Raw genomic sequence first — 19,630 nt, 5'->3', positions numbered from 1 at the left:
CAAACTCTCACCTATTTCTTCCTCCTCCGATTCCTCTTCGGGTTCCTCTTCTGGATCCTCTTCATCTTCATATAGTAACGGTACTTCGTAAGATAGGCGATCTGTAACTCTCGACATGTCTCTCCACAAGGGTTAGTAATACTATTAATATTTTTCAATTATATTAATCATAATAAAATACATGCAGGTATTTATACACATAAGCACCCATAATTTTTTATGTACATATATTTAATAATGCATTTTACACACATATGTTGCTGTTTTTACCTATTGGATGTTTATCGACTTCTTCTAGAATTCCCTCATACAAACAAGTCTGTCATTACGTTCCGGACCATAATAACCCACTTGTCCATTCGCGTTCATCACGAGAATCGTCAGTATATATTATTTAATATTATTTTATTCCCAGAGCTAATCGAACCTATGGTTATATTAGGGTATCCTAAGGGACTTCCTAATTATTTATAACCAATGGCTCTGATACCAACTTCTGTCACACCCCGACTAGGTAATTGCGGAAGCGTAATACGGGAATGTAACAGATAATTCTGGTATCAACCACATTGTTTATAAAGAAATTCAACAAACTAATTTACATCATATTACATTGGTAGGTACTAAGTTTACAAACTAGATGAAAATCACATAACCGGTTCGCGTGATTGCTTATTCTTTAATATATATGCTAGCGTCTATGTACAGCGATTCACTTCCATTCTAGCACCGAGCACATAAGCAAATTATTCCAACTTGGGCTCACCTGAAAAGCATGTTAAAACGGGTCAACTACGTCTAGTTGGTGAGTTTCAAGTTTCACGAGTATGAACAAAAGCAGTATACGAGTTCGTAAAGTTCATCGTAAGTAAGTATGTACGTATGTATGTGTATGATGTTTTTATACTAAGCCACAAGTGAAACCGAAATGAGCTAAAACACATGGCCACCCCCTGCCCATGCACTCCCGTTGGCATTTAATGACAATGTGAAACTGGGTTCACATGTTCCGGCATACCCCTCCGGCCCTGTCAGTTGGGTTTGTCAAACCGATAGTACTATCCACACGTCACCGGCACGAAGTAAATCACTTGTGTTTGTGGGGGCTTTCAAGTGTTAGTACTTAGATAATTCACATCATCACACGTTTTCAAGTATACAAGTATATGTAAACATGCTTTCCACCCCAAAAGTTCGTAAAACAGTTTAGAAAGTGGGTTCGTGAAACTCACCTTAATGTTGTTCAAACTGGTGGTACGTATCAGTAACTAGAATGTCTCGATTATAGCTTGAATCCTATAACCAGTATAGTACCATTAATATCAGTACAGTGCTTAAACTAAATCAGGCTGTATAACTAGTCTGGGTATAGCTGTTAGGACCATAACATGACAGTAGTTTTAGATTGTGACGTTGTACACTATGAAATGTTCAAAACCAAATTTGGCTCAGTTTCACCGTTTTCCGAGCCTAGCCAAATTGATCGTTTATGCGTTTCGAGATTAGGTAAGATCATATAAACTTAAGTAAACATATTGATTGATAAAAATGATTTGATTTATAAAAGAATTTTAAGGTTTCGGTATCTGGATTGATCACAGGGTTCGTTTCCGTTTTCTTACGGTTTGGTTTATACGCAATACGTACAATTCATCCGAATTGTCCGGAATTCTCGTAAAAAATTCGGTTTTATCAAATTCATCTAAAACTATGATATTTGATCACTTTTGACATTTTGACATACCAGTCAGTCCGTTAAACACAAAACTGTCGGTTTCGTTAAAACAAATATAATTTAAATCTTCAAATAGTCATAACTATTTATGTAATTATATATAAATTATGAGAATGTTTGTAAAAATAAATTAAAATCTGTAGAAGTTAATAAAAATATTTTTCATAATTTTTTTACTTAACTATTTATTTATAAAAATTCTATTTATGTGTTATAATTAACCGATAAATATTCCGTTTATACCAAACGACTCCCGAAAAATCTGATAAGTTTTGGTCTCAATATCATCATATAGCTCCTGCAAAATCTCTAGAACCTAACTCTTTGGCAAAAATGCCTTTTTGCATGTTTTTCAGCAGTTAAAACTCGATTAAAACACAATTGCACAAAAAATACTTAGACATCTCCAAATATTCTAAAACTTTGCCAGCGATAGTAACATAAAATTTATGGGTTCCAAACAAAATTTCATAATTTTTCATGAAGTTTAACTATTTTTACCGAATAAACACGAATAAACGGTAATAAATTCGCCAAATATTCTCTGTTTATAGAAAAATTACCATATTTTATCAGGGACTCATTTACATGATCCCTAATTTCCCTGAAAAGTTTCACAAGCTAAAAAATATCACTTCACAATCGAAGCACAAACAGCCCCTAAACAAGTAATACGGTAATTACCTTGTCGGTTTTCGGGTGTTTTTGTTGGTTTTCTCACAGTTGTGATGTTTTAACTAACTAATCGGATAACCTACAGGCCATACACAACAAAACCAAGCATGTAACATCAAGAGCCAAGCCTTGAATAATTAGGTTTCGGTTAGGGTTTCAAATCGCGTTTTCAAGCCGTAAAACACGATTTAAACACTCCTAATTCTCGTTAATCATCAAAAAAGTCTAAGTTTCAGTTTCATATCCATGTTTAATATTCAAAACTTGTTTGCTTCTGTTTTTTGATTGTTTTTCATGGTCAATACTTGTTTTTATACAAAAACTCATGTTTAAACATAATTTAATCATGAAAAATCAACAAAAATAAATGGTTACCTTCTTGTTTTTGGCTGGAAAGCTACGAGATATGGGTATCAGAGGTTTTACGTGCAAAAGGATATAAATATATCATGCTTACAAGCTTGTAAAACAAGATAACAAAGGGGTGGGACACCCCCCATGTTCCGATCGGAACTTTTGGGGTGTTTCCACACCCTTGTTTTAATATATATTTTGTCATTTAATGTATACTCTTGATCCATCTCAAGTCTAATTTAAGTTCGGGTTTGGTTTTTCGCGAGAAAATAGTTCGGGTTTAATAAACAACGCGAAAACGAACGTTTTTCGGCTTAATTTTGCAAAATAATAAAAACATTTTAAATAGTTGTAAAAACCCAAAAAAGTTTCACGGATTGCTTAAAACACGTTATATAAGTGTTTTATAAACCTTGTTCGGCTTGACGGATGCTACAATGCTCGTTTTGGTGTTAGCGATTGCGTTTAAACTCATAGCGTATCGTTAAACGAAACCTTTTTCGTTTAAATGGTTTTATACGTACTGGGGGCTTAATATTAATATGTTAACCACTATAATATGTATATAACTCATATATGACCCCTCGGTATACATACGGGTCATAATCGGTATCGTCTTGTTACTCGTTTAATCACTACGAATTAACCGATTTATCGTTTACTCGCTACGTAGTAAATAAGGTATACCTCATTTTGTCACGAATGTCACAAATATTTGAGTGATTATACTTCTTGAGTGTTATATCGACAGACACACTTTGTGAAACAAATTAATTTTTCTTGCATTGATTGGACATATATGGATTTTTTGACAAATATTTACTTTCTGTTGCGCAGATAGAGTAGCTGAAGGTCAGTTACTATAGTATTTGAATTTTCATGATTGTTGTGAGTGTTGAAAAATTACAAGAAAATTTCTAGAGATACCTAATACTTGATAGTTTCGGTGGAAATTGTTTTGTAATTTATTTCCAAGATTTAGTTGGTTAGAAAAATGGACCTCGGTGATTAGAAATCTGCCCAAATTTGTCCCGCATGTTGTTTGGTAAAAATAGTTGTAGTTTTACAAAGATTGTGGTGTTATTTTGGAATTTGACTTTATTGGTCAACTTGAAATTATTTGACTAAATGTTGGTCTTACTTATGAGAAATGAAAATGGTAAATGTGAAACTTAGTAATAGGGTTGCATGAAAAATGATAAAGTGCAAATTACATGATCGATTGTTAGGTTGCGACTATGAATATCTTATGACTATTTTAAGTCTAGATAATTGGTCAAAAGTCACCAACGGGTCATCGGTCAAGATTTTGGGTCAACGATCAATATTTTGGTCAACATCAATATTTTGGTCAACGGTCAATATTTTTTGTCAACGGTCAACATTTTGGTCAACAGTCCCAAAACCCAAATTTTTAATCTTCGTTCATCGAGACATGGACTTTTTAGTCAGCGGTCAACAACTTGAACCTTTGGTCAAAAGTCAACGGAAAGTCAAAGTTTGGTCAAACTTCTAATAATCCATGGGATTGTTTGGATACTAAGGATTCTAGGAATCGCTTACCAAATACTTATAGTGCTTGTATGATTTAGACACTAGAAGACTTTGTGACGTAGAACAAAGACGTCTATTTTAAACCGCATTTAAGGTGAGTTTCGTTGCCCCTCTATTACTTACTCTTTTTGGGGGCGAAAGCATGCATACAAGACTTTTTGGATATTGTAGACTTTGTTAATACCTCATGTGTACATAGTGAACTTAAGCTGAAGTCCCCCATACACATTCGACCGTTAACAATTTTACATTGGCATGGTAATGAAAGGTAGTACTGCTGGGTTTGACGAACCCCCTCGGGGCTCTCCGGAGAGGAGACTCCAGGTTTCTTCATTTACTAGAAACTCAATATGCACTAGTCGTATTAGACTCCGTGGGTGGCAACAAACTAACAAGTCAGCCTCGTTCACAATGGAACTTACAATAATGTAACATGATTACTAGCTAATTAAATAGTGGTATTAAAGAGGCATACATTATCCGTACTTATATTCTCTACAATGTTTTTACTTAATTACCAACTGGTTTGTTTGGAAAACCTGTTTTAAACTCAAACTTGTGAACTCACAAACCGTTGTGTTGACTCGTTTAGCATGTCTTTCTCAGGTGTTTAAGGTGCACCTGCGAAGTTGAAATGAGTCTAGGATGCATGGATCCCACTAAGCATCGAATTATGCTGGGAGTCTTTAATGAAATGTTATGTCTGGGCGTCTGGACACGCACTCTGGGTTTAAGTGTTTTCATAAATTATATGCTTCCGCAAATGTAAAAATTTTATTGTAAATGTACTTACCTCATTTATGATGAACAATAATATTTAAATATTTTCTATTATACATTGGTTGTTCGTTATGACACATGGCTAGATCCTGGTATGTCACGCGTCTCACGGTAAAACCCCGTTAGTCGAAAATTGAGGGTGTATCAAATGATTAGTTTTATAGACTTAAAGTATAAAGGGAAAGAGAATAGAAGAGAATCATGTTCATCCTGTTAGCAAATTTGTTGATTGGAGGAAATGTTTTTGTTGCCATGAGAAAGGACATTTGTTCTATTCATGTGCTAAACGATTCTCTCAATTTCAAGAAAGAAAACTGTGGTGAACAAAAATCCGCATGTAAAAGTTCCATTTGTAAAATCCACATATCCACCTATCAAGATTTTAAAAAGAAGTGTGAATAAGGAATTTGTTAAAAAGGTTTTTGAAGAAGGTGAATCTTCTAAAGGTAAGAAACTTGATGTTTTTACAAGACAAGTTCTGTTGAACAAAATTGGGTGGTTAAGGGTAAAATCAAAGATATACCTGTTTATTCAACCACTTAGAATGAAGTTGAATCTTCTAAAATTGAGAAAACTAAAGGAGTTGAGTCTTTAAAATCTGAACCTTCAAATTCTATTTCGTTTAAATCATACTGATGTGCACGAAGTGGTATATAAAATTTTAGCAAATAATGACCAAGCACAACGAGTAATAAAAACCTAGAATACCCTAAACCAAACCACTAGCAATAGGTAAGTGAACCTATCGGGTGTGGAATATGTAACAACTCGATTTTTCCAATCTATATTACCCGAGCCGTTTTTATTTTCGGGAAATTCAAATCAATAAAAATAAATATTTATTTTCTTTTTCTTCATTTTTATATTGTTTGTTATAATTTTTATTATATAATAAAACTTTGGAAAATACACAAAAATTACCCAAACTTAAACTTTAACCCAAACTGTTTCCATCTCTTAAGTACAGGGACCAGGATGCAAATTAATCAAAATTATAATATAATAATAATTCAAATCAGAAACTCAATTATCCAAACCCGTTTGTCTATAACCCGTGACCCGTTTAAGTTTTCTTGGACAATAATCTTCAATTAAATATGGAATTGATTGTGTATAACCATTTGCTTGTACATTGCGATCATCATCGACACTTGTATTTAGGAAAACGAAATCAATATGATACACATTAACTTATTAAGCAAACAGTCTTTATACCCGTTTTTGAAGATACAATGAAACGATCACCACAATACAATTAAACCCTAACGCACCATCCTTAAGCCGTCGCCTACACTAACCCCATAACGAATTAGAATAACGTACAAGCTGCGTCCAGTTCTTGATCTCGTTGTCATCGTCTGCTTATTAGGCCAATTAAACTACTGATTAACATCGAATGAGGAAATATTTATGTGTATTGAACTCGCAATCAAGTCCTATTCAATAATCCAAAGACTAATCAATATAACTTTCAATGGATTTCGCGATTAACGATTTAGGGTTCATGCGTTTATCCTGGTGCGAATGTATGAATGCTTAAGTAGGTTCTGTCTCAGAAGCTAACCAACTATACACCCAGCTCAGTTGGCTGGGTGCGTGGTTGTTAATTTTTTGAGCCGGCCATGGCGCGTGTTCGAGTCCCGGCCATGGCAGATTATTATATTTTTTTTGTTTGTTTGTTGTTTTAATAGTTTTATAATCAAAAGGGTTTTATTAAGTTGATATAGTTAATTAAATATGAAGTAAGCGTTATTCTATTAAGACCGACATATAAACTACTCGTTTTTCCGAATCATGGTTAAGTTATAAATACATGTATGAATTTATATGTATATATATATATATATATATATATATATATATATATATATATATATATATATATATATATATATATATATATATATATATATTAGTTATTAAAATTTGTTAACGGATTGTAATTTAAAATATATACTTCAAATTCATCTATATTTATTTAAAAGATCATACTTTGTATTATTAGTTATACCTATTATTTACTATATTTTTTAAAGAAATCTTTATTATTAATAATAAAAATATATACATAAATATATAAAACGTATATTTAGTTTAAAATGCTCATCTAGTACAAATCTCTTTAAATATTCTATCCATATTTTATAAATATTTATTTTATATATTTTTGGATCAATAAATCATATTATATACGATAACACTTTAATAATAAAATTAATAATAAATCTATTAATATTAAACTTTCGTTAGAATGTGCCCGATCATCGAATATCGAACCTCTATCTAGTTTTAGCTTCATTATTCCATTCATATTTATTCCTCAACTATTGTTACTTAGGATTTTCTCGTCGATAACTTCTGGAGAGCGTAACTCTTGTTTACTACCATTCTTACCGCATTCATTTATACCTTGCTTATAGCTAAGGTGAGTATTTCACTCCCCTTTTTACTTATTTTTAAATCTTTTTGGGGACATGTCCGTATCTTATATATTTATCTATTATCTAGTATTCAAAACCGCAACTTTTAATCCTTGTGTGTATATCAGTTTATGCTTAACTTGCTATTTGCTTACTTGCTTTATTTGAACGTTGTTTGCTTACTTCGGCAACCGATGTCCATTTTGATGGCACGGTTTAGTCCTTGCTTGGTAACCAGTGTCCATTTATATGGATTGGTTGAGCCCTTTCTTTATGGTTTGCTTTCTTTATGGATTGTTTGATTGATTGTTTATGTGATATGGCTTAACTGTTTATTCTCACAGGAACAGTTTGCATCTTTCTTTATTTATTATATAATATTATTGTAGTGTCTTAAACTGGTGTTTTTACTCACTCAACATGTGTTGTTGACAAATATTCTGTTTTATACGCATATGCAGGTTATCGTAGAAATTTAATGCAGGTTGGTGAAGACTTAGTGAAGAATTAAGTTAGAAGAATATTGTAATCAGGAAATATAAAATTTGTATTGTTGTATGAATTATGTATTTGTTTGTATTTCATTTATTTGATAATTGAATTTAATTAATAGATATTGTCATTTAAATGTTGCATGATAGTAACCTTGTGAGCTGTGACAATCAGGTCACGCCCCGACATTTCCGCCTTAGGTTGGGGTGCGACAGATTGGTATCAGAGCCGAAGATTTAAGATAGGTTGTTAGTGGTTCTCTAGTAACATGCTTAGGAGCCCCATACGTGCTTATCTGTTAACCTGATTTGTTCTATTTGATTGTTTATAGCTTACATACTTATTTGCTAGATTAAGTATTATTTAACTGTTTAAATAATGATTGTTTATTATTGTATTGTTATGCACACACACAACTCCGAGGCTATGCCACAACCTTCAAATAAAATTTTTCTTAAATATTTTGAATTAAAGTAGATTGCCTTTTATTTTTGGGAAGTTCCTTAAGAATTTCCTACTTTTGTTTTTTACTCCTTCTTCTTAAGGCTAGGTAGTATAACAAGTTTCTCTCGGCCAAAGAGGAACACAACTATCATACGACCAACACCTTAGGTTGATTTTAAACCGAATTCACGGTGGTTCGTGGCTAAACTCAGTTATTCCAATTTTTGTGTTTCGTTATTTAAATGGTTAGTTGGGTGTAAAATCCATGGAACCCATGGGCACTCCTACTATCCATTTCTTAACTTGTTTTCGTATTTTTGTTAGAGTAATCAAACGTGGTGATTCACAAGATACTCCGACTACCCATATTTATTTCGATAGTTCGTTATTTAGTTTGGTCGGTTAAAAAGCCGTGTAACGCTCATTGGGCCGACAAACTTCATTGCATTGTTAATTCATTAATTAGTTGGGACAATAAAATTGCCATGTAACACTCATGGGCTGTCCAACTCAGTTATTTTATTCGTTAGTTCGTTGGGCCATTCAAATTGCCATGGAAAGCTCATGGGAGGCCAACATCCACAATTTATATTTCGTTGGTTTATTGTAAACTTAATTAAATAAAAATCTAAAATTTTAAACTGACTTTTCTCCTTGTGTAGTCATCACACTTTAATCATATTGACTACATCATCTAAAAACTATTTACGCTATACCCCTTACCTTATAAACTTTTATCTTTATTCCTCATGATACGACACGAATCCCCCATTTCTTGAAAAGCAAAGTTATTATAAAACAATTAAACTTGTATTATTTAATGATTTCCTCAACTCATCCTTCATATTATAAATCTTTATTTTTGATCCTCATAAAATGTCTTCTATAAGAAAATCATTGTCGTCCTCGACATCAATCGTCTAGTTCTCATTACCAACGCGTGTATATCCAATGAGTTAACTGCTGCAACCTCTAAAATATAAACTCAAATTCAAAACATTAATGTTCAAACTTGTTCATTAACTTCCTTGATTGAAATTTTATTCATTTACACCTACTCATCCTCGCGACAACAACAAGCGCAAGTCTAATTATAAAAACTATGTTGTTAATCAAATCAATTATCAACCTCGACAGAAACAAAGTATCCCGAGCAAGAAACTATCCATTGGTATTCACTCGTTATGCGCCAGTAGTAACTTTCATCATTCGACTCAATTCTCATGTCGTTTTTGCACCCAATGTAATCGCTTCGATCATCCTTGCCTATACTTGCCCTACACTGTCTAATGCACAAGTTGTCCCGCAACAACCTACCTCTCATGCTCAATCTGATGCCCTTACTACCCGTGCTTGCTACCATATATGAGATCCTACTCCTCTCGGTGATATGTGCCCTCAGATTATCCATGCCAATCAAGTCCAAACTTATCGAGTTCTGCACCTGCAAGCCCAAGTTTACCAAGGCTACTCTAACCGGTCAACACTCTTGCAAACCGTTCAAGCTCCAGTTACCCACGCGATGCCGAACCAAACTACCTCTATTGCTCAAACTCTTATAGATCAAATCATTCAAGATTCTCAAGTTTCAAGGTTTCAAGTCATGCGCAACTGAAGATTTAAACTACTAGAATACTTTTCCGCCCGTCGTATTTTATCTTACTTGAATTCGACTTTTTCTGCCCCGTATCGACTATTTAATAAAATTTTAAATTAAAGTTTTTATGAATTATCGAAGTACTAAATTAAGATTTTCTATTATTATGTCTCTCGAGTAGAGTTTAATTTTTTTCTTTTTCGAAGGGATTGTTTTATAAAATTCCCCATTGTAAGTAACCAAACTATAAACTTTTGTCTATATAAAGACGTCTCACTTAAAACTCATTTCCCTAAAGGATTTCTATTCTTAAAATTATATTTTTAAACGTTCTGTAAATCCACACGATGGGACGAATCATGTGGACCATCCGACGATAACAATAATTATGGTCCGGAACATAATTACCTAAGTCCTCGCATGGAAATCATGATGCGTAACATTGTGTGTTATAATATAGAATCAAAATTTGTTGGGATAACAGTACAAATGTAAAGATGATAAGGACATGGTGGATACGCCGCTGGTACATCCTATATATAAGTGCCCATATCGGATTGCATTTGAAGAGTTGCTTTAACTATTCAAAGTTCTATGTTATAATAAATTTTTTAAATTATATTTTAAAATCTTCCTTTCCTAGAACGCTAATGGTGTTGTTATAGTATCCTTAATTTTGGGACGAAATTCCCTAAAGTAGGGGAGACTGTAACAACTCGGTTTTTCCAATCCATATTACCGACCCGTTTTTATTTTCGGGAAATTCAAATCAATAAAAATAAATATTTATTTTCTTTCTCTTCATTTTTATATTTTTTGTTATAATTTTTATTATATTATTATTTATTATATAATAAAACTTTGGAAAATACACAAAAATTACCCAAACTTAGACTTTAACCCAAACTGTTTCCATCTCTTAAGTACAGGGACCAGAATGCAAATTGATCAAAATTATAATATAATAATAATTCAAATCAGAAACTCAATTATCCAAACCCGTTTGTCTGTAACCCGTGACCCGTTTAAGTTTTCTTGGACAATAATCTTCAATTAAATATGGAATTGATTGTGTATAACCATTTGCTTGTACATTGCGATCATCACCGACACTTGTATTTTGGAAAACGAAATCAATATGATACACATTAACTTATTAAGCTAACCGTCTTTATACCCGTTTTTGAAGATACAATGAAACGATCACCACAATACAGTTAAACCCTAAAATTTTAGCAAATAATGACCAAGCACAACGAGTAATAATAACCTAGAATACCCTAAACCAAACCACTAGCAACAGACAAGTGAACCTATCGGGTGTAGAATAGCTATGGGAAGACCGGGAATATCGAACCCTAGAGACATTAATTTAAATAACGAGACTAGGTGTAAAAGCTAATTTAAAGTAATAATTAAGAAAATATATATTTTTGTATTTTTATTTATTTTATTTTAAAAACTAATAATTAATTATACTAAATACTTAAATAAATTAAAGTAAACTAGAAAATTAAATTACCGAATAAGACTTTAGCAAATTCAAATATGAGAGCAAGAGTTACCTAAGCAAGGAATCCGAATTGTGACGACTCGGGCATTTATCGGTTACGAGAAAATGCTATGGGAACCGGGAATCTAAAGTTATGAAGCTCTAGGAAACTTAATGGATCCTTAATCACTCTCAAGGTGTCACCGAAAAAGAATTCTTAGATATCATGTAAAAACACCGGCTTATTAGTTCACCAACTATGATTAATTACCCTAGAAAATAGCCAACCCGTCGGTTTCACTATCTGAATGCACCTAAGTACAAGGGGTGGTTTATGAATAGTCTAAAGGACACGGGTAAACAGTTATGTTAAAGTAAAAATAGGCAAACCTCGTGTCAGTAAATTTAACCTAAAACCCTAACAACGAAGACAAACCCGACAACCTATCACCCATCGGAGATTTAAGCTAGTAAAAATATAAACTTCTAATAATGTGCCAAAAATCAGTTTCTATGGTAAATGAGCTCAATAAACCATAAACAAGTTGAAAACACACAGTAAACAACCCTAACATGCAACCTATAATCAAAAAACAATCAATCAAGTAACATGTGAAACATTCATTCAGACACAAATCAAAAGTACTTACGCATGAGACACATCCAATAAAACCAGTCAAAACTTTTAATTAATCAAAATCCCATAAACAAAACCCGAAAACCGACTAGTCCAAAACAGTCAACAAAACATCATCACAAGCCTAGATAACTAAAAGTGTTTAGCCAATAATCATGTTCGAAACAAGAAAATAAATATATGTAAAGCGTTCATCGAAAAAGTAAATAAAAGTAGTGAAGCAAGTTGCCTACTAGCTTAAATGATGAAGGATCATGCTTACTTGGATCAGCCCAAACGAAAAACAATAATAATGATTTCTTCTTCTTGCTTTCTTTTTGCCAATATAATAATAACAATGTTGTACGTCTCTCTTCTTGTAGCCCCTTCTCACCTCCAAAAAAAACCACGTGAATAACGATAATAATAATATATGGCGGCTGATGATGCTTCACGTAGGGATCTCCCTTCTGACTTCTCTTTTTTGCTTTTTATATTATATCCCAACTTAAGCCCCTTGTAAATCCCTTTATTTCTTTCAGCCATTAGTCATTTAGAAGGCCTCATTGTAAACAATATTATTATTGGTATTACTAGTATACAACACATTTGCATTTTTATTTAACCTCACGTGGTGTAGTAGTTTGCTGGCCCACTCCTTTATTTGTTGAAATCATCATTTATATCCATGCACAAATCATATGAGAGAACACACCAGTAAATTGATATCTATGGATGCCAATAATTCAACGATATGTAACTAAGACTTATATATATATATATAATATATTGGACACATCAAATAAAACAAGATTTATTTTTTTCTTTCAATTCTTCACAGTAGGCACTTTTTATGACGAATCATATACATATACATAGATAGATAGATGTATTTTTTTTACTTGTTGTCCATGAAATCATATAAAATCAAATATGGACCATTTAAGAGTAATAATATATAGAGACAACCCAAAACTTAATTAAAGGTAGGAAATATTTATATAATAATATGTTTATTTTAGACCACATCAAATATTCCCACACTTAAATATTTTTCATTCTCGAAAAATATATATTGCAATAGAATCATAATTTAAAGTCAATCTTCAAAACAAATAGGTTATCTTTTAAGCCTAGATAAACGTAAAAACCGCGATTGCCGATATTGTTGTCCACTTAAACCCAGCCACCAGCTTATCAAGCCCCCAATTGCATTAAGCATTTTAAAATGCAAAAGCTACGGCTATACCTACCTCATCTCAAACAAAGAGAGCTAGAAGAACTAGAGTCGAAGCAAACTGGCTCGACAAATCACCATAAGCCAATGACTCGTTGATGGTACTAATTAGATGCACCCGGTGAAATTTGATGGATGAATGGTCCCGTGGAGGTCGTACGAGCTATTCCTAAATATTATTGGACTTTGTCCTATAAATTCCTAATTTGATATTTATTGACTAAGAACCTTTGAGCCCCAATAGTGTATCCTCAGAGTCACTATCCCCTTGGTAACACGTAAACTCTAAGTCCCATCTAGTATGTGCATCTTTGGCCTCTTTTACTAACTTTGAGAATGCTTCTTTGGCATACATAACTTTCTCACTTCATTTGCTTTTTGGACCAATTCTTGGAATACACTTTCAAAACATACTTTTTTTTTCTTTTTTCTTTTTTTTCTTCTTCTTCTTCTTTTTTTTTTTGCTTTTTTTTTTCTTTTTTTTTTATATCACTCTAAATATATAACTATTTTCTAAGCTCGTAAAAGATGGACATGTGGTGGTGTGCTAGTTTGAGTGCATCTAAGCATCGAAATTCGGTTTCACCGTTTTTTTAAATTATTAGATATATAAAATCTGCTAAATCTATCAAAGCTAATTGGGCCTACCGACACATCCCAAATTAAGTGCGTTATTTGTTATTTAATCTCATATATAATAGTAGTTTTAAAAGATCAACCATAAACAATAAAATCATTTTCCATTATGCGCAAAAGAATTTTCGGGACATTATTATTTTTTTTATTTTTTAATTTTTTTAATTTTTTGTTTTCTTATTTATCTATTTTATAATTATTTTTTTTCACTTTTTCCCTTTCTTTTAAAATCTAAAATTTTTTTAATAAAAATCTAAAAACGTCAGTTTTCCATCCCCACACTTAAATTTCGCATTGTCCTCAATGGGAGACAAGAAAAAGACAAACATAAAGTAGAAATTGTAGAAATAAAATAAAATAAAACATAAAGAAAAATGGAATAGACTCCCCTGGTAATATGGCAGTGAACTTCGTATGTCATGTTCCGACAAAGCGACCGTATAGCATTTCATTTGCGGGCAGCAGCTTTTGGGTACCCTCTACCATCAAATAAGCTAAGAACGCCTCCGTCTGAATGGAGATTGAGTATGAACGAAAGTATCCAAACCTGCAAAACAAACCTCAAAGCACCCAAAGCAGATATCAAACAGACTCTAAAAACTTAATACTGACTCAAAATAATAGAAAACAAATATATATTATACAAACTGTACAGTCGGGTATTTCCCGAGTCCTATCCCTATCAAGCAATCAAAGTAGGGAGGTCGAGGAGAAATACATCTTCCTCAACTGCATCAGCCGGCCCACCGATATAATGCTTTAACCTATGGCCATTCACCTTCTACGCTCTCCCCTCATGATCAACTAACTCAACAGCACCGTGCGGGAATGCTGCCTTCACCGTGTATGGACCAACCCATCTCGATCTAAGCTTACCTGGAAATAACTTCAGACGGGAATTATAAACCAACACACGATCCCCACACTTGAACTCTTTCACTTTCCTCAACTTTCGATCGTGTAACGCCTTCGTACGCTCCTTATAACTCTATGATCTCGCATACGCCTCATCTCTCAACTCCTCTACCTCATGAATTTGGAGATACCAGTTTTTCGCAGCTTGGGTTAGGTTAAGATTAACATATCTCAACGCCCAATATGCTTTATGCTCTAACTCAACTGGTAGATTACACACTTTCCCGTAAACCATCCTAAAGGGTGTGGTCCTAATATGCGTTTTAAACGCTGTGCGGAAAGCCGAAAGTGCATCATCTAACTTGTCGGACCAGTCCTTTCGGTTCTTGCCGACAGTTTTCTCCAAAATCCGTTTAACGCCTCGTTTTGCGTTCTCCACTTGACCGCTCGTCTGTGGATGATAAGTGGTGGATATCCGGTGGGTGACCCCATACCGTGCCAACGCCTTCTCCATCTGGGCATTACAGAAATGTGTGCCCCTATCACTGATCAAGGCCTTGGGAGTACCAAACCGACTAAACAACCTCTTCAAGAATCCCACTACAACTCGGGCGTCGTTAGTGGGCAAGGATTGAGACTCAACCCACTTGGAAACGTAATCGATAGCCACGAGAATGTATTGGTTCCCTCGAGAAAAAGGGAACGGGCCCATGAAATCAATGCCCCAAACGTCGAAAATCTCACAAACCTGAATAGGGTTTTGGGGCATCTCATTACCGGATGAGATGTTACCAGCGCTGACATGCGTTACACTGTCTGACAAACTCGTGCGAGTCTTTAAAAATCGATGGCCAATAAAAGCCGGAATCTATAACTTTCCTAGCGATGGAAGACGAACCATGGTGGTCTCCAGCTAAACCCTCATGACAATGCCTAAGAATCTCACGGCTCTCTTCCCTACTCACACACCTCCTCAACACTCGACCGGCGCCTACACGAAACAAATATGGCGCATCCCATATGTAGTGGCTGGCGTCTGCGAAAAACTTCCTTCTCTACTGATAACTCATGCCCTTGACCACTATTCCTTCGTCCAGATAATTCGCAATGTCGGAGAACCATGGCAGACCCACCTCTTCAGCACTTATGTATAACACTGGCTCTCTCTCAAATCTCACACTCACCATCATCAATGACTCATGGGGAAACTTATCCCAGATGGAATCCTCTCTAATCTCCTGTCTCTTTGGATCCTCCAGACGTGATAAGTGATCCGCAGCTATATTCTCCGCTCCCTTTTTATTTCTAATCTCAATAGAGAACTCGGAAAGCAAGAGAATCCATCGTATCAGGCGAGGCTTGGCATCTTTCTTGGTGAACAAGTATTGCAATGCCGTATGATCAGTATAAATAATGGTTTTGGACAACACGAGATAAGAACGAAATTTGTCGAACGCGAAAACCACTGCTAGAAGCTCCTTCTCAGTAGTCGTGGAATTCTCATGAGCGTCATTGAGGGCCTTACTCGCGTAATAGATAGGATGGAAGTGCTTGTCCTTCCGCTGACCTAAAACAGCCCGACTGCAAAATCACTAGCGTCGCACATGAGCTCGAAGGGTAAGCTCTAGTCGGGTGCTACTAAGATAGGGGCATTAACCTACTGCCCCTTGAGAAACTCAAACGCATTCAGACAATCAGCGTCGAAATCGAATGCGGCGTCCTTCTCTAGAAGACGAGTCATGGGCCGGGTGATCTTAGAAAAATCTCTAATGAACCTACGATAAAAACCCGCATGCCCGAGAAAACTACGAACGGATTTCACACTAGTCGGTGGAGGAAGTCTACTGATAGTGTCGATTTTAGCTCTGTCTACCTCAATACCGTCTCGTGAAATCTTGTGCCCGAGCACAATGCCCTCAGTCACAAAGAAGTGGCACTTCTCCCAGTTCAACATCAACTTCGTCTCTATGCACCGCTTCATCATCCTTTCAAGATTAGAAAGACATTGATCGAATGAGTCCCCATATACCGTAAAATCATCCATGAAAACCTCCATGGAACTCTCGATCATGTCCTGGAATATTGCTACCATGCAACGCTGGAAAGTAGCCGGAGCAATACATAACCCGAAAGGCATACATTTGTACACGAAGGTACCGTATGGTCATGTAAATGTGGTCTTTTCCTGATCCTCATGTGCGACCAGGATCTGGAAATAACCTGAAAATCCATCAAGAAAACAGTAAAACTGTCGTCCCGAAAGACGCTCCAACATTTGATCAATGAACGGAAGAGGAAAATGGTCTTTCCTAGTAGCGTCGTTAAGCCTCCTATAGTCTATGCACACCCTCCAACCTGTGACTGTCCTAGTTGGAATAAGCTCGTTACGTTCGTTAGTGACAAATGTCATCCCTCCCTTCTTAGGGACAACCTGAACGGGACTCACCCGATGAAGAATTGGAGATGTGAGAGATCAAGCCAGCGTCGAGGAGTTTGATAACCTCCTTTTTGACCATCTCCGACATGTTAGGGTTGAGCCTCCTCTAAGGTTGGATTACAGGTTTGTACTCATCCTCCATAAGTATCTTGTGCGTGCAAAAGTTGGGGCTGATGCCCTGGATGTCCATGAGTTTCCACGCAATAGCCTGTTTGTGTGCCTTGAGCACATCAACCAACCTCGATTTCTCATCATCCGTCAACTGAGAAGAAATGATGACGGGTAAATCGGTGTCACCGTCTAAGAAAGCGTACTCCAAATGAGGAGGTAGCTTTTTAAGCTCGAGGGATGGTGGTGCCTCAATAGATGGTCTCTCCTTCGGTCCCTCGGTGCTATCTGCAACCGTGAATACCTCGGGGTACTCAGGAGGTGAGCTAACAAGAATGCTCAGGTCGTGCTCCGGAGGAACATCAACCTCGTCACCTGATTGAGCAAATCTGCTCTAGAGATGTAGTCAAGACATCGCTCAAACTGAGATATGAACGTGTCAAGAAAGTAAAAAGAATCTTCCTGACTACTAGAGTTCCTCATTGATTTGATGACATCGAAAGTGACGTTCTCCTCCCCTACACGAAGTGTGATTTTGCCGTCGAAGACGTCATTAAGAGCTTTAGCAGTACGCAAGAAGGGTCGTCCCAAAATGAGTGGGACCTGATCGTCAGCCTCCATGTCAAGAATAACAAAATCTACAGGGAAAACGAATTTATCGACTATAACAAGTACGTTTTCCACGATTCCCCGCGGATATTTGACCGAATGGTCAACCAAGGATAAACTCATGCGCGTCGGGACCGGCTCGCCAAGGTCTAGCTTTTTATAGAGAGAATATGGCATAAGATTAATACTAGCACCTAAATCGGCCAACGCGTAGCTCTCAGTCGAGCTGCCAAACAAACACGGAATAGTGAAGTGTCCTGGGTCTGCTAATATCTCTGGCAGCTTGTTCTGGACTACCGCAGAGCATCCTTCATTCAAGCATACTGTCGAAAGCCCCTCCAGCTTCTTCTTATTCGAAAGAAGATCTTTAAAGAATTTGGTATATTTAGGCATATGCTGGAGTGCCTTGACAAACGGAAGATTGATATTTAGCTGTTTAAACATGTCCAAGAAATGTCCATAATCCTGCGCTTACTTCTGCCGCATAAGACGAGTTGGATACGGATGTCGACTAAGATCGACTTCGGGACTCTTCTTATCTTCAATATTCTTCTCAACAACTTTCTCTACATGAGACTCACCGTTTGACGCGGGTACTTGCTAGGACTCGCCTCTCGTGCGTCCTCACAGGAATCTCCATCTCTATCTCCTCGTCCACCGGCTCCTCATCATCTGCCGGTGACCGCTCTCGATCACCTCCTCTGCCACTAAGGGTGGTCACCGCCTTCAACTGTTCCTTCGGGTTAAGCTCTGTGCTGCCCTGAAACGCTCCGACATGCTTATTAGGTAGCATTTGCTTCATCATCTCATCCACATTTTGAGACATTTCCAAAAATGATGACTGTTGGTTCTAAAATAAGGTGTTGTGCTCAGCCAATCTATGCTATGTGTTATTATCTCTGTCAATAAGGTAACAAAGCATGGTAGATTGCTAAGTTAGAAGTTTTTAAGATCTGGATCCACACCACTACTCTTCCCCACACTCGAACTCCCAGCTGCCTCTGGGTCATTAACCTGCTCCTGCCTATGCTGAAAACCCTGAGCATTACCTCCCGACCTCCAACCATAGTTGGAGTTAGTTCTCCATCCTGAGTTTCCGTAGGCATTCGCTCCTCGATTCTGATTACCCAAATAGTCCACCTTCTCCTGTTGATCGACCAGACAATCAACTGTATCATGCCCTCCGTGACAGATTTCGCATTTCTGAGCGATCTTCTTAAAATCTCGGATATCCTTCTGCATTGCCTCTAAGGCAGGCTCGATGCTAGTATCATTCAAGACATGATAGATGCCTCGAGCGGAAGAGGTGGTGGTTTTAGAAGAACCTCGGGAGGACGGTTCTTGCTGCTCGGCTAGGGCGAAACTCTCAAACAACGACTCACACTCATCTATATCCAGCTTCTCTAACATGTTTCCTCTAGCTGACGTATTGAATCTCTTCTGCATTCAAAAGTCAGCCCGTTATAGAATTTCTCGACTACAGCCCATTCGAGTAAACCATGCTGGGGGCACCTACTAAAGATATTATGGAACCTTTCCCAAGCCAAAGTGTATGGCTCGTCAGGTTCCATGCGGAAGGAATAGATCTG

At 36.0% G+C, this 19,630-nt stretch overlaps 2 protein-coding genes across 2 annotated transcripts; both read right to left on the bottom strand.

Annotated features, from left to right (window-relative positions):
- Positions 1 to 15,020: 15,020 nt before the first annotated feature.
- Positions 15,021 to 15,401, bottom strand: LOC143604045 (uncharacterized). Its single transcript, XM_077080644.1, has one exon. The coding sequence runs from the start codon at positions 15,399 to 15,401 to the stop codon at positions 15,021 to 15,023; it is 381 nt and encodes a 126-aa protein (XP_076936759.1).
- A 2,029-nt stretch (positions 15,402 to 17,430) lies between these two features.
- Positions 17,431 to 18,434, bottom strand: LOC143604043 (uncharacterized). The gene is made up of 2 exons (XM_077080642.1): positions 17,940 to 18,434; positions 17,431 to 17,826 (listed from the first exon to the last, which is right to left on the bottom strand). The coding sequence occupies exons 1-2, from the start codon at positions 18,432 to 18,434 to the stop codon at positions 17,431 to 17,433; spliced, it is 891 nt and encodes a 296-aa protein (XP_076936757.1).
- Positions 18,435 to 19,630: the final 1,196 nt, after the last annotated feature.

Source organism: Bidens hawaiensis, unplaced genomic scaffold (assembly GCF_021521415.1).
Source record: "Bidens hawaiensis isolate Kalapana, Puna unplaced genomic scaffold, B.hawaiensis_p1.1 tig00063774_1, whole genome shotgun sequence".
NCBI classification, from domain to species: Eukaryota; Viridiplantae; Streptophyta; class Magnoliopsida; order Asterales; family Asteraceae; genus Bidens; species Bidens hawaiensis.
This window is presented reverse-complemented; position numbering and strand designations above follow the sequence as displayed.